At 40.2% G+C, this 15,000-nt stretch overlaps 1 protein-coding gene across 3 annotated transcripts in view; it reads right to left on the reverse strand.

The window, feature by feature from the left end:
* Positions 1-10,382: 10,382 nt before the first annotated feature.
* Positions 10,383-15,000, reverse strand: part of LOC138001819 (protein hook homolog) — a 19,545-nt gene continuing 14,927 nt past the window's right edge. The window contains exons 2-5 of one of the 3 annotated variants that reach the window (XM_068848165.1): positions 14,068-14,112; positions 12,366-12,407; positions 12,017-12,070; positions 10,383-11,560 (exon numbers count right to left, since the gene is read on the reverse strand). In XM_068848165.1, coding sequence (XP_068704266.1) covers positions 11,477-11,560; positions 12,017-12,070; positions 12,366-12,407; positions 14,068-14,112 — 225 coding nt within the window. In that variant the 3' untranslated portion in view covers positions 10,383-11,476. Of the gene's footprint in view, positions 11,581-12,016; positions 12,071-12,365; positions 12,408-14,067; positions 14,113-15,000 lie in introns of all 3 variants that reach the window. The other 2 variants (XM_068848166.1, XM_068848167.1) reach the window with 2 other exon arrangements.

The following is a 15,000-nucleotide window of genomic DNA, read 5'->3' on the forward strand; positions in this document are numbered from 1 at the left end:
TGGCCAAGAAAGGAACGGATGTTTCTGGAGCTGTTGTGGACCAAATTGAAAAGGGAGTCGCTATCGCTAAGAAACCATGAAGTCCCGTCTCACCGTTTTCCTCTACGAAATTGAAGCTAATGCAAAGGAGTTTGACTCTGTAATGCCAAATAGATATTGACTCATGAATAATTAAAGTTCATTATAAGCTAGGATTTTCGGTTCACTATCTTGGCTCCGAAAATTGCTCTGATGTGTAATGTCGGTCACGTTAGTTTGAAATTTTGCCTTGTTGCTCTGATGAGCTGCAGTGGATAAAGAATACAATAAAGCGCGAATTTCCGTTTTGAGCTAACACAAGAATAATTAAGTAAAGCTATTATGTACAAGTATAGCAATAGCACAGAGAAGCCTCTACGTAGAGGCGTCCATCATGGACGTAGCTAAGATTTTTCAAAGGGGGTGGGGGTGGGGGTGACATTCTCTCACACCAACGGTACTTACGGGTCATCCAGGGTTTTTTGTTTCTTTTTTTTTTGTTTTCTTTGTTTTTTTGTTTTGTTTTTTTTTTTTTGGGGGGGGGGGGGGGGGGGGTTAGGTACAAGCCTACAAAATAGCTGCCTACTATCGCTCTGAGACGTCCGTTCACGGACCGTTGATTTCAGTGATTCAGTCTGCGGTTAAAAAAAAATCCAACCACGTGATAACATTTTTTTGGCTCTGCGGTTTCGAAAATAACGAACACGTGGCGCTATTCCTTCGTTCTTCCCACGGCCGAGAAAAGAAAAAAAGCTGAAGAAAAGTTTCCACCTGGTTCTTATTTCCTCAGCCAAGGGTTTTTCTGGGTTACCCGTAATAGCTTCGGCCGGTTTTACTCGCCGTCAACATCGTTTCGCGCTTTTCTCTTTGGGGAGAGCAGTAGAAAAGAGCGTCACGAGATCGGTATTTTCCAAACCATAGAGCCACAAAAAATGTTATCTCGTGATCAGAATGTTTTAACCACAGTCTGAAATTAACGGTCCGTGACGTGGGCTGAAAAAAGGCCCTTGTCCACGGACGTCTGAGATCGATAGTACATGAAGAAAGGGGGTGTTTACATGAGACCAGGACAAACTCAAACCGGCGTGAGTTCGTATCGGCCTCAATACATTGTTTTTTATGCGTTTACATGACCGGTAACAATGACAATGACAATGAACTCAGGCCGGTCTGACTTCGTCTCGGTTGCTGGACCAAGACGAGAAATTCTCGTACCGGTCTCAGTTCGTACCGTTGTCATGTAAATGACAACAAATCTCAGACCGGGTCCACAAATTTCATGCCTGTATGCTTTTGGGTCAGCCATATATTTATTAGAAAATACATATCGTTTCATCCCGAAACCAGCTGCAGGCACCAAGCATCTCGTCCCGGTTTCATGTAAATACCCTCTAAGTTGCAGGTGACATAAATTACTCTGTTCTAGTCTCACAGATATGGTTTGTATTATGTTTTTGACCGTCACCAAGGGGAAGGACCCCCCCCCCCCCTGGCTACGCCCCTGTCCATAGAGGCGTCCACATTGCGTCCATAACTGCGAGGATCATAGTTTTACTTCATTTCATATCCGCAGATCAGTATGTGATTCATTTCATATGTGATTTCGTTCATTGACAAGAATAATTGAGGTCCATTATAAATTAGGACCTTAGTATGGTTCCCGGCTAGGCTCCAAAGATTGCTTTGTGTGAAATCCAGCTAGGTTGGTTTGAAATCCGCTCTGACGAGATGCAGTTACTTCGAGGGTCACTGGCAAAATATGGTTATTGAAGGTGGAGAGATTCAGCTGCGTAAAGAAAGGTATGTGAGGTTATAATTAGGTACCTCAAGCAAGGGCTTTTTTTGAGTGACAGGGCAGCAACCAAAAGTGCTTGTTCTGCTTTTTTGATCGACAGTTTTAGCCCCAAATTTTTTTGACGGTCCGTGTAAGAGTAAATACACTAAGGAATAGAAACGTGGTAGGTATCACACAGACAGACTAAAAGAAAATAGTAAACTCCTCACCTCAGTACGTTTTCCGTCCGCCGATCAAAACACCTTCAAAAAAATCTTTTTATAACAGTGCAATTGACGTAACTATTTCTAAGACAATTAATATTTTGGTCTTTTCGCAAGCTATTGTAATGCGAGGAGGCTACACCAATCAGAGTTTCAAAGGAGAAAATAATATGAACAATAATTTATGACGCCTCTCATATGGTTTCTTAATTTCTCTCATTGTACCATTAAAAGTACATTTCCTTGATTAAACCAGGACCCACCTCTGACATCTCTTTCTGGGATACTTCATCTCTTCTAAGCGCTTTTGTTTTTGTTTAAGGACATAAACTATATCAAAATGATATTTCGCCCAAGCATCGCATGATAACTTGCAGTGCGGTTTGGTGAGCTACAATACTTGGGATTTGAAAGGTCAATTCTTTTGTTGAAACGACTTGGTTGTTGATGTACGTGAAGTTAAAAGACCCCCCACCCCCTAGTTGACTTAGTAGGTTGAGCATTGGACTAGTTTCTGTGAGGTCGCGGCCAGACCAACACTCAGGGTTTTTAAACAATGAGGAGAAAGTGCCGCCTTTGTAATGACATCTGCTAATGGTTGGACTCAGTCTCTAGTCTTCTAAGATAAGAACGATCATGAACCGTACGCCCCGTCTCACAACCGTGGAAGAACTCACACACTATTCGCAAAGACCAGGGCATGCGGGAATTCCCGGTGATAGTCTGTTCTCTGAAGGTCGACTCCGTGTCCTGATGTTGACTCAGTCTCCGTAGGATTTGTCCCATAGTACACAAATGAAATGAAAAGTTTCATTGTTGACACTGTTACCTACAACAAATTTAAAGCTGAAGAAATTAAGAACAAAGGGATGTTCTTTGATACCAATGCTATTCAATGTCGCAATGTACATCCAAACTAAGCAAGCTACCAGAGTTTTTACATCAGTGAGCCTAGGAAGGCCCATCAGGCCGGCGCTTATCTCCGGTTTCCGTAGCATGAAGCGACTAGGAGTATTTATACTCCCCCCTGGATGGGATGCTAGTCCATCGCAGGGTTACCCCCAGCATTACGCCGGTACCCATTTATACACCTGGGTGGAGAGAGGCACCGTGAGAGTAAAGCGTCTTGCCCAAGAACGCAACACAATGTCCCTGGCCAGGCCCCGAACCCGGACCACTCGATCCGGAGTCGAGCGCACTAACCATGAGGCCACCGCGCCTCCCACATCCGTCGCCGGTGCCATGACATAATTCTTTCACCAGGACACCCTGTTCAACATAGCCTTTTACAGCTCTGTAATTTCCAATCCAGCGTCATCCTCTAGTACTTTCTTCAGCGACAGAGGCCATTTGGTGATAAGTAGACCAAAATTTATGGAAACAAATGCACATAATTAGATGCACGCAGATTTCAATAAGCATCACAAAGTGTCCCTCAAATACTGCTCAGGAAACGATAAACTGTTGGGGAAAGATCTCATGGATATACCCGCCACAAATTCCCTAGGTTAAGCTCTCATTTTACAGATTAAGTCTAAGTGCCCATTTCAGTGATTAGGTCTAAACTTTCGTTTATCTTATTGCTATAGCAATATTTAGTTCTAGAAACTGATTTAGAATGGTAATTTTTTTAGAGTTATGGTTGGTGTGTATATCCATGAGATCCTAGCCAACTGTTGCATTTACGCTGACCTAGGCCTAAAAACACCCTAACCTCATTGTTAGAAATAGGTAGCAAAGGCTTAGACTTAAAGGACACTTTAGACAATTTTTTTTTATGTAACGAAAACGATGTACAATTTTCAAAAACCAGTTAATTTTAGTCAGCTGTATCAACTAAACAAAAGGTATTCTCGTCGAATGCGACTGCAATAGTCATTCCCCTGTTTAAAAGGATAGAAGACTGACTATTCTTCAACACAGGTTTGCGGTTAAGGGTAAAGGGTTAAGGGTTCAGTGTGACTACCTTTGATGATAGCGTCTCCTGTGGCCTTAACTAACGATATATTTCAACACTTTCTTTGTTGAGGCCCGTTTTAAACGTCGCATTTTACATGTGCCGCATCTAATGCAAATGAGCGAAAACAATAGATTTTTCTCGTTTGCATTAGATTCGGCACATGTAAAATGCAACGATTAAAACGGGCCTTAGTTTTACAATGATCTCCTCACTAATTTCGACTTCTTACAAAATTATAGAACTTGTATCTAAAAATTCTAAATTGCCAACACTAACCTTAGGAATCAACAATATGTTTCTCCAACTTTTTAGCGCACGATTCTGATAAGTCTGAAGTGTCAGCGGTCTCCTCACCCAAACCAGTCCAAAATGGGCGTGGAGGGGCGAGAGGGACGTCTGAATACTCAATGTTGTCCCGTTACATCACGTACTTTTACGAAAATGGTAAGTAATCTGCGATTGATAAAGAATTCAAACGTCTTGCAATGCGCTTTTCAAAATTAGACTGCGGCTACTTATTGGCTAGTTGTGCCTACTCTAGTTTCAAACCAAGGCAAGGCGCTGGAGGGAAGGCACTGAAGTATTCGAGGCAAGCTCACACAATTAATGCGTTCCTCACGTTTGGGTTAACGCAGTTAAAAGACGGGAAGAGCAAGCACTGTTATTACTTGGTTTCTGGACATGGTTCCAATTCAACTGATTTTGACAAGTCTCTAATCTACTAACTCGCACCATTTGTTGTGAACGAAATGTGTCAGAAAAAAGGGAAGAGTTACACTGCCGCCGTGGTGGTGACTTCTCCTTTGATTTCATTAACCAAACTTGAACACCAGATGAAATCTCGCCAAGATTTTTGCACAGGTCCCTAATTAATTAAGATGCGTATGCTCCTTCTTTTATGAAAACAACAGCGGTAACAATAGACGTCCTTTGGAACAGTGGCGCTTTGTTCTTTTTATAGGTGATTTGCAACCAATCTCTATAGAGACACAGATAACAATGATGTAAATAGAGGATATTACATGGCCGCGCGGGGATACGAATTTTATCTTCGAGTGCTGAAAGTATCTCTCACGAGTGAGCGGAGCGAACGAGTGAGAGATACTTTCAGCATGAGAAGATAAAATTCGTATCCCCAAGCGGCCATGTAATGTTCTGTTTATTGTATAGATATTGATGAAATGTCTAGATTTAAAACCACTTGTTTTTCTCATTTTCGAAATGATGAAAAAGTGGTCACCAACCGCTAAAACACGCATGTTATGTAAAATGTTAATGTCGTAGAGAAGAATTATATTAAAGCACAAAAGTATCGTACAATGAAGAGGAAGCTCGTGTTCTCTTGGCTAATCGTGTTCGTTATCATGACGACACCTATATCTTCACATGTGAAAGATAAAAATGATATGTTCACTGCGCGCAGTGAAGATATGATTTTTTAGTAAAAGGAGAAATCCTGGTATTTCATCATTATCTATATAATAATGTACAATTGCTGGTAGACGAACAAAAGAAGCTAATGAGAGATCTTTTGTTTTCGTCCACCAACATGGCGACAATGACGTAACGTGAAAACCACTCATTAGGCCCGTTTCAAACGTCGAACTTTTCATGTGCCGAATCTAATGCAAATGAGAAAAATCTATTGTTTCGCTCATTTGCATTACGGGACATGAATAGTTCGACGTTTGAAACGGGCCTTATACGGACTTTAGAAAAACCGGTCGAATTTGCGTCTGAAATACGGCAAATTGAACATTCTTTCTTGCTGTTTTAGCAAATTCCTGCAATTTTAGCGATTTTTCAGTATTACAATAAGCGGAAGAAGTGGACTTTCTAATAAATTTTGCAATAGGGTTCAGATTCTCAAATGTAACAAACAGACCAAATAAAAGTACCGTTATCAAAAATTCAATGCCTACCTGCCCTTTTTTCGGTGTGTTGTCTTTTCCCTCTGTTTGCGAATTCGCCGAAGCACTGCAAAGTGTACGAGGCACACTTCTTTTTACTCAAAACCATGCATGTAATTCAATGCCCTGCTTAACTATGAGATTATGATAGCATTCTCTTATAGGCAATCGTAATAAATACAACAAACTCCTCAAATATCGGCACTAAAGCACGGGACATGGAATGGGAAATCACCGGACGAAACGCGCGGCCTTCGGCCTCAAACGAAAACCCTGCCGGCAAATATATGCCTCTTTCAGCTCGGTCGTGGGTCAAAATTATGGCTATTTTTGCTGACTTACGTAACATTTTGGTACAGAAAAAGTGAAAAATCGAGAGAATTTGGTAAAATATGGTTGTTGAAGGTGGTCTGAGATTCATCTGAGTAAAGAAAAATATTTGAGGTTAGGACCTTAAGGAAGGGCTTTTTGAGTGACAGGGCAGCAACCAAAAATGCTTTGTGTTCTGCATTTTTGATCATGGCGACAGTTTTAAGCACAGATAGAGCATATCTGTATCTCCGAGCATTTACCCTCCCAACCATGATGCACCACAGAAGACAGAACTACATGCCCCACTCTTTGCGACAAGTGTGTGGGTTCTTTTACATCCCACAGGGTTATGAACATTGAAGGGTTGTGAGAGGGGACCTACGCTTTATCGTCCTTATGCGAGAAGACTAGAGGGTCTAATCATTTGCAGGTGTAATTACAAAGGCATTACTTTCTCCTCGGTTATTTAAAGACCCTGAGTGTTGGTCCAGCCGAGTTGAGCTCACTGCTTCCCACCTTTAATGTGGTTCATAACAAGATAGGATGTTAAACTGAAAACCCATGATATTCGCGAAGACCAGGGCATGGAATTCCCGGTGTTGTGGGTTGTTGTATAGCTTGTTCTCTGTTACGTTCACTAACCCTCGGAGGTTCACCTGGTGCAATGGACTCGGTGTCCTGATGTTGACTCAGTCTCCATAGGATTTGTCCCATAGTACACAAATGAAATGAAACGTTTCATTGTTAACACTGTTACCGAGAATAAATTTAAAGCTGAAAAAAGTTTAGGAACAAAGAGATATCTTTTTCAGCCTTGTTTTATACAAAAATCTCTTAAGAACTATGCAAAATTGCCACGAATACCGATGCTTTCTCTTCCTATCCGTTACCTCTCAAAACAAGTCTTCGGGCTATAATTCTAACTGGGTTGAACTCAGAAAAATTAAGAGTAAGTTTTAGATAGAGAAAACGGAGCTGCCTCACACGTAAACGAATAAAATGTCAGTTTGCTGCTTACACTTCTGCGAATGAATTTGGAGACAGAAAAACTGAGTTTTTTTTTTTGTTTTTTTTTTCCGAACGACTCGGCCTTCGTCTTTCCTAGTGCATATAACAAAGATGTGAGATTATTACTTGAGATGAAATCAGTTAGTCCGTACTGACTAGAGTGTTTTCACGTGACGTCACGGCGGCCATGTTGGTGTTCCTAAACAATGGAATGGTGGCCCTGATTGGTCGAGAGCATTCAATCAATTCACAATAGCTTGTGAACTTGACATGATAAACGTAATATCTACTGCAGACATTACATTTATCATGTCAATCGTCTGCCTGGTTACTAAGCCCCTTGGAGTGTTCTCCTCAGAAACAAAATGGTTGAACGCTTCGCTTCTGTTTCTGAGGATGAATTATGTGAAAAATGTATAATAAAACAATTATTGAATTCGGTTTTCGCATGATATCATGAAATATATAAACCTCGTGTCTGTGTTATCTGCCTCAGCCTTCGGCAGATAACACAGACCTCGGTTTTGATAATTCATGATATCATGCTCAACCTCATCCAATAATTGTTTATTATAATGCAAACGTTTTCTTTTCGGTGGCAAAACAAGGTTACTGATCACGTGAGTGAAAACACTCTATATACCAAATCGGCTAACACAATGTTGTACCCAGTTCAAACCCTATAGGTATTTCCACATCATTGAAGGGTGCGTTCCTTTGGGATAATCCGAAAAAGGATCACTGATCCAAGATCACTTGGATCATGGTACATCAAAGGAACTGGAAAATCCTTTCCCAGAATGGATTTATTGTTCGTTTGATGCACCGTGATTCAAGTGATCCTGGATTAGTGGTCCTTTTTTGGATCATCCCAAAGGGACGCACCCTAAGAATGCTAACTCCTCGGGAGATTTGAATTGGGTACAACACAGAGTCAGCCGATTTGGTCTATCAAAATTGGGTCTTCGAAAGGAGATTTTTTCTTCAGTGAAGTTCTGCCTTCATTGTATTCATAAAGGGGTCAGTGTAAAACGCAGACTGCAGACTGCAGACCGGGGGTAAAATGCAGACTGAGGTTATAATTTAACTGTTGAAAAAGTCCAAACCCATTAGAAATGCTAACAGTTAAGCCTAAATATTGTTTTAGGTCTCATTAGGCCTAAGGTTAGCATTTCTTAGGGGTTTGGGCTTTTTCAACATTTACGTTATAACCTCAGTCTTCATTTTACCCCTGGTCTGCAGTGTGCGTTTTACACTGACCGATTCACAAAGGTTCTTTATTTGTGCAAGAGACTTCAAGGAGTTATAGTGAACTTGCCAGGTTGGTGTGGCCCCCCGGTTTGCAAACCAGACGGAAGCTTTGTAGAAGTTCAATGTTGTGCTAGTTCAGATAAGTGTTACTGTGTAGTCAGGGTAGGCAGGGAGGTACAAGGAACTCGACAGAAGGGACTACCGGACTGCAAAGGTGAGATCTCAGAAACGTAAAATATGCATGTATGTTATTTGCCAGCTGAGAGGTCCGTATGGCGAAAAACTGAAACCGAGGTGAAGTCTTGAAATGCTGCCCGAGACCACAAACCGAGTGCAGCTTTTTCAAGACCGAGGTCATAGTTTATAGCTCGCTACACGGACCGACCCTTAGCTGGTAAATAACTTATTTATAACTTATCAAAGTGCGAACAAGCAAGGCGCAAGTCATTGGCTAATGGGACGTTATTTGGGCAGTTTGTACCAACATGTAGAGCGGATGGGTCATATGAGCCCACGCAATCCTCGCCCGGCACGGGATAGTGTTGTTGTGTTGATAAGAATGTTGAAATGCTAGACGGCTCCTTCGTCCGATTCAAGCATCCGAAATGCTAGCATGGTGGATCGAGAGCATGTGTATGTATCGGTATGTAATATATTTCAATGGCACTGACAACAGACGATTGTTGTAAGTGTTGACATCAAAATGTCGTAGTTAAAGGGAACCTCAACTCCACCCCCCTCCCCCCCTCCGTGTATCACAGTTTCCAGGGTTTATACTACGCCATAGAAAATACAGCCAATCAGAATGCGGGAAGCCGTTATACATTCGTCAGTACTCCACCGAACTTTCCCATTGATCAGTGCAATTCAACGGTATCACACCCAATCTTTCCATCGTGCCTTGCTGGCCACTTTATTTTCTATGGCATGGTATAAAATAGTTAATGAATGAAGGGGTAGTTTCTAAAGAAAACTGTGGTGCTGCGTCGGTGGGGAAGTAGTGTACAAAAATTTGGTTTTATCAACGGAGTTGATAATGTAAATTGGCTACCGTACAGAGATTCTAAAAGTTGACGTGTCGAGCGTTAGCCCTTCGTCAGAGCGAATCCATAGCCCTTCGTCAGAGCGATTCGCTCTGACGAAGGGCTAACGCTCGAAACGTCAGCTTTTAGAATCTCTGTACGGTGGCCAATTTACATTATCAACTCCGTTGATAAAACCAAATTTTTGTATAAAATAGTTATGCAACTCTTTCTCGTGGTATACCGTGGAATATCCCACTCGTCACTTGAGAAAAAAGAAAATACAAGTGACTCGTGGGATATTTCACGGTATACCACTCGAAAGCGTTGCATAACTATTATTTATCAAACGAGTCCATAATTAACCACTGCAAGAAAGATTTTCAAGGTATAAGCTGACGATTCTGACCATTCTTTGGCATTCATCAGAGCTGGGTGCGAAATTTAAATTATATTTCAGTTTCATTCTCTTTCGTCTTTGGGGAGATCCTCCCAAAATTACTGGCTTGATTGAAGTTCCTCTTCCTATCCGTTTCTCTCGCGAAATAATCTGTGCAAGAAAGAGTGTCATGGGGAGAGAAATACGTACAAGAGAAAAGGGAGAAAGCCAGCAAGAAGTATTCTGTTTCCTAAAGCCGATGATACACGGTTCAACAACTTGCAACATTTGTTGTTCAACAAATGTTGAACAATGTTGCACAAACGTGTCGAACGAAATAGAGCTGGTCTCTATTTTCGTTCAACATCGTTCAACAACATTCAACGTGTTGAATGGCATATTTCAACATTCAACACGACACGACACAGTGTTCAACATTTGTTGAACAAGAGCTGCAACATTTGTTGATCAACAAATGTTGAACCGTGTATCATCGGCATAAGACTCCAAGTATCAGTCGAATGTCCTCTTTGCCATAGCCTTTTATTTCATCCGCGTGTATTCTTTTTGCATTTAAAAAATGAAAGTGAATAATTTCTAAAACGAAAGTAAAGTTAACACTAAAATTTACAAAAATGTCAAACTGAGTGACACGGGCGAAACCAAGTCTAAACGACTAAAGGCGCTGTTACACTGTGCAATTTTTCGTGCAACTTGTCTAGCAACGCCATTTCTACAAAAGTTCGCACATTTCGAAACAAGTTGTTTTACGCGTGTTACACTGAGCAATGATTCATGCAACTTGTCTCGTTTCGATGATCACATGAGGTTAAAGGAACGTTTTCATTGGCGGGTGCCGCAAACCGTTGCGACGCAAGTTGCAGGAAAGATGTCACACTGCGCCATGCTTACAAAATTCGTTCAGTGCTACCGTTGCGGAAAGTAAAACTCAATTCTACTTTCCGCAGGGGTTTCTGCAACTGGTCTCGCAACGTTTTTGGCCGTTGTAAGGTAAGTTACATTGGGCAATGATTCGTGCAACTTGTCTCGCAATGGCGTTGCGAGACAAGCTGCACAAAAAATTGCACAGTGTAATGGCGCCGCCAAGCCTAAGTAAAGGTATCGCCATACAATCGTGAGGAAAAGTCGAGAAAAAGGTCGAAGAAAAAGCCACGAAAAAGTACGGAGAAAAGTCGGAAATAGACTCGAGAGTAAAGTCGGGATATAAAAATTAAAATTAATAAATAAAAAAAACGAGAATTGAATATCGACGAAAAGGCTAAGTGGGCTCCTTATTAATTATTTCCGAATCCTCGTCTCTTTCTTTATGCAAGTATTTTTTTCCATTTGCTCCGGTAATTACACTAGCACGAACGTTTCCACAGGCGTACTAAACTGCTGCATGTCCCGGCTTCCCATGGGTATCAAGGAAACCCTGAACCCGACACCAGAGTCACCATTCATACCAGTTAGAACAAAGGAATGCCAAGAATGGGCGCACACTTGTTTGTGCCGCTGATTACTACTTCCAAGAAAAGATCTGTGGGATCGCTGTTTGCTCGCCAACAATGACCTTGTTATACGTGAAATCACTCGGAAAAGAAGTCCTCAATTTGACTCACATCAAAGCTTGTTTCCTCAAATTTTCTGATTGAATACTTTCAGTAGAAGAAATTAATGCTTCATTTTCATCCTCAAGCTCCTGCCCAGAAAAAGAAGAGCCTTTAAAACAAGGAAACAAATTAATGTATATGTACATAGTTCCATCTGTCCGAAAAGATAAAAATAAATAAATACGGGAGCAGAGTACAGAACCAACAAAAATAGTGGCCAATCAGAGGCCTGAACCTGGTAGGTCAAATTTACATTTTTCACTTAAGTACGAACCCTAAATTGCCGGGGGGGGGGGGGGGGAAGAGACTCCCATATAAAAAGGGGAGGGATGCTCGTCGTCTCGCTTAGGGGTGTAAATTTTGGACTTTGGTCTCACTTAGGGTGTTCTGGGGTAAAAAGGTCTCCTTTAGGGTTTGCCATCATTAATATGGTCTCTTTTAGGGGTCAAAAAAAGCCTGGGCCACACCCAGATTGGTCTCCAAGCATCCTGCCGCTTTTTATGTGAAAGTCACATTATTATAAGTAAAAAACTAACTAAATCAACCTTCAGCTTCTTCTTCAGTCTGAGTACTTCAACTTCTTGTCTAAGTGTATCTACCTAAAGGAAAAAGCAACAATACTGGTTGTTATTAAAAACTGGATCATTGGATAATGCAATTCAAGAGTTTCCACTGGCTTAGCCATTCAGCAAATATGTACCATGCTCTGCCAAATGGTAAACATGCACGTCATGAATTTTTGGGGGGCGTTTTTAGTTTGGTTTTCTATATTTTGGGGGCGTTTTTAATGCTCGAGGAATAATTGCTAATTATTTTTTGCACATTGCGACTTTTTAGCCTAACACGACTTGTTGTTACATAACGTCCTATACATGTCTTTTCCATGAACAGTACCTTAGATTGAAGTGCCTCTGCCTTTTTTCTCAAACCATTTTCCTTCAAATAAAAAAAAAAGAAAGAAATTTTGTCAGTGGAAGAGGGGGTTCATGTATTCCACTCTTAGTACAATGTACATGTACGTCATTAGCAACTGGTTGTCAGAAGGAAATGCAGTAGGCAGCTGTGTTTGAAAAGTAGGAATTGTGTATTTATGAATACAAGGGATAAGTTGAAGTGGAGGAAAAAGTTAAGACGTAATAATAACAATTATTTCGATTTTTAAAATAATCTATTTGTGACTCCAATCAAAATCAATGCCAAGGAAATTCTAACCAACAACATTAATTTTGCATATTGAGACAAGTTTACTAGCAGGTTATCTTCCAAAAACAAGCGAGCTGATCCAGCAACAAGTTCAATATGGTCTATTAATGAATGACATTGATATGCTTGCAAGTAAGCTCAATACAGTGATGTTCACTAACAATCTAATAATCACTAATACTAATAATGAAGTGATCATCACAATTACATGTATGTAGACTATTTAAGCAATTGTCTCTTGAAAACCCCTTGGAAAAATTCAGCTGGCTCCAGCAGGATTCGAACCTATGACCTCTGCTATGCCAGTGCAATGCTCTACCAACAGGTCTTTTTAAGTGTGTGGATCCCTTCACTCTTTTGTCTATAACCTGCTCTTCAAGTACACATGCATTCATTTCATTCAATAAGGTAAGAGATTTTGTTCTTTACGATGCCATACCAAATGTTCTTTTCGGAGTCATTTTGTGGTTGCAGCAGCTGATTTATGAGATTTCCATTTCACTTAAAACCTGATAATGATGTTTGCCCATAGAAACGTACCTGAATGACCCTTTTGAGAGTACGCCAGACTGGTCAATTAAAATTTACCTTAAAGAATTAACGCTGGGCCCTGGACCCAAAGATAGAGTACATGTATGCCCTGGATAATGAAGAGGAGATTTGGTCAGACGATCATATGAGTTTGACTAGGATAATCTCTTTATAACATGGACTATGTTACTGTACACAAAACATTTTTAGAAACACGAGTGGTTGAATCCCAGGTGGCCCCACACTGAGGGTCTTAAAATAATCAAGATGAGCCTGCCTGAAAATCATTAGACTTTCAAGTCTCCTTGGATAGAGATTTTAATTGGCCCCATCTCACAACCCCCTGTTCCTGTGGTATTTTAACCCTTAAATCACCCCTGAACCGATCTCCATTGATGAGTACAATCATCTGGCATTAGACAAAGTAAAATCTTTTAGTACCACTCTTAGGACGGAAACGGGAACAGGGCAGATAGTTTTTTAGTAGACCTAAATCAGTGACAAATTCATTTGGAACACTTAGAGGCACAGTTCACGGTTTTGGACTTTCAAACCCCTCCCCCCTCCCCGCAAAATCATTAACCCTTTGACTCTGTCTCACACCACACGATTTTACTTGTCAATGGGTTAAATAATTTACTACTCCAGAAATAAGATCAAGTGAAAACTTCTGTTCAAGAAGCAGGTCTGTTGCACCTAATGCGTTCTTTCACTCCTCAAGGGGCTCCCGGCAGGTTAACAACATCTATGTCCACTCAAAAACTAAATCCCCTTTAATCCTCTCTGTCATAAGAGTGATACCTATAGATTTTACTCTGTCTAACGCCAGAAGATTTTTACCCGTCAATGAGCAGTACTGTACCTTAACAATGTCCCTTTCATCATGAGCGGTGGTTGGAAGAAATCTCTGAAAACATCATCAATAATATCAGTACAGGATAGTAACATCAATGTAATAAAATATTATGGTATATATAAGGGAACCACATGTAAGCAGGAAAATATTTTTTTCAGAAAAAAATTTGCCAGGAATGGAAGTCAAAGAAATGGCAATAAAATGATCTAAAGTGACACAATTAATTTTTAATTATCAATAACAATATTTCTTGTTTACAAACATTGACGTCACATTTCTATTGAAATTTAAATTTGCCAACCACGAAACAAAAGAAGTCGTTGTTTCAACAGCCAATTAGGTTTTGCTTGCCATAAACTGTATTGATAACAACGGGTGATGTCACAAGAAACATCCCCATATAAAGTGAAGATATTGTTGACGTCAGCTATTATCATTAATGTGCCAAGGTCCATAACCTCATTGGCTGTCGAATCAAAAGGTCTTTTGTTCCTGTGGTTGGCACATTTGAATAACAAATTAAAGTCAATGTTTGTAAACAGATACATGTATCATCCCTATAGGTATTAATTTCTTAATCATCAATGATTGATATTGACCCCAGGTGGAAATCTTATTAAAATCTTGTAAGAATCTTGTAAGATGGGCATTAAGATGAAAATCTTAATAAGATCTTGTTTAAGATCTTTGATCTTAATAAGATCTTAATACATTTGCTTAACAAATTTTGACAAAAAAATTTAAGGTTGCTGATGTTTTCGATGTTGTAAGATCTTAAAAGAATCTTACCAGATCTTAACAAGATCTTAGGACTACCTTACATGATCTTACTGAAAAAGATCTTACAAGATCTTAATAAAAATCTTACAAGATCTTAGTAAAAATCTTACAAGATCTAGCAAACATCTTACATAAGATCTTGATAAAAATCTTACAAGT

This window comes from Montipora foliosa, chromosome 1, assembly GCF_036669935.1.
Source record: "Montipora foliosa isolate CH-2021 chromosome 1, ASM3666993v2, whole genome shotgun sequence".
Taxonomy (NCBI): Eukaryota; Metazoa; Cnidaria; class Anthozoa; order Scleractinia; family Acroporidae; genus Montipora; species Montipora foliosa.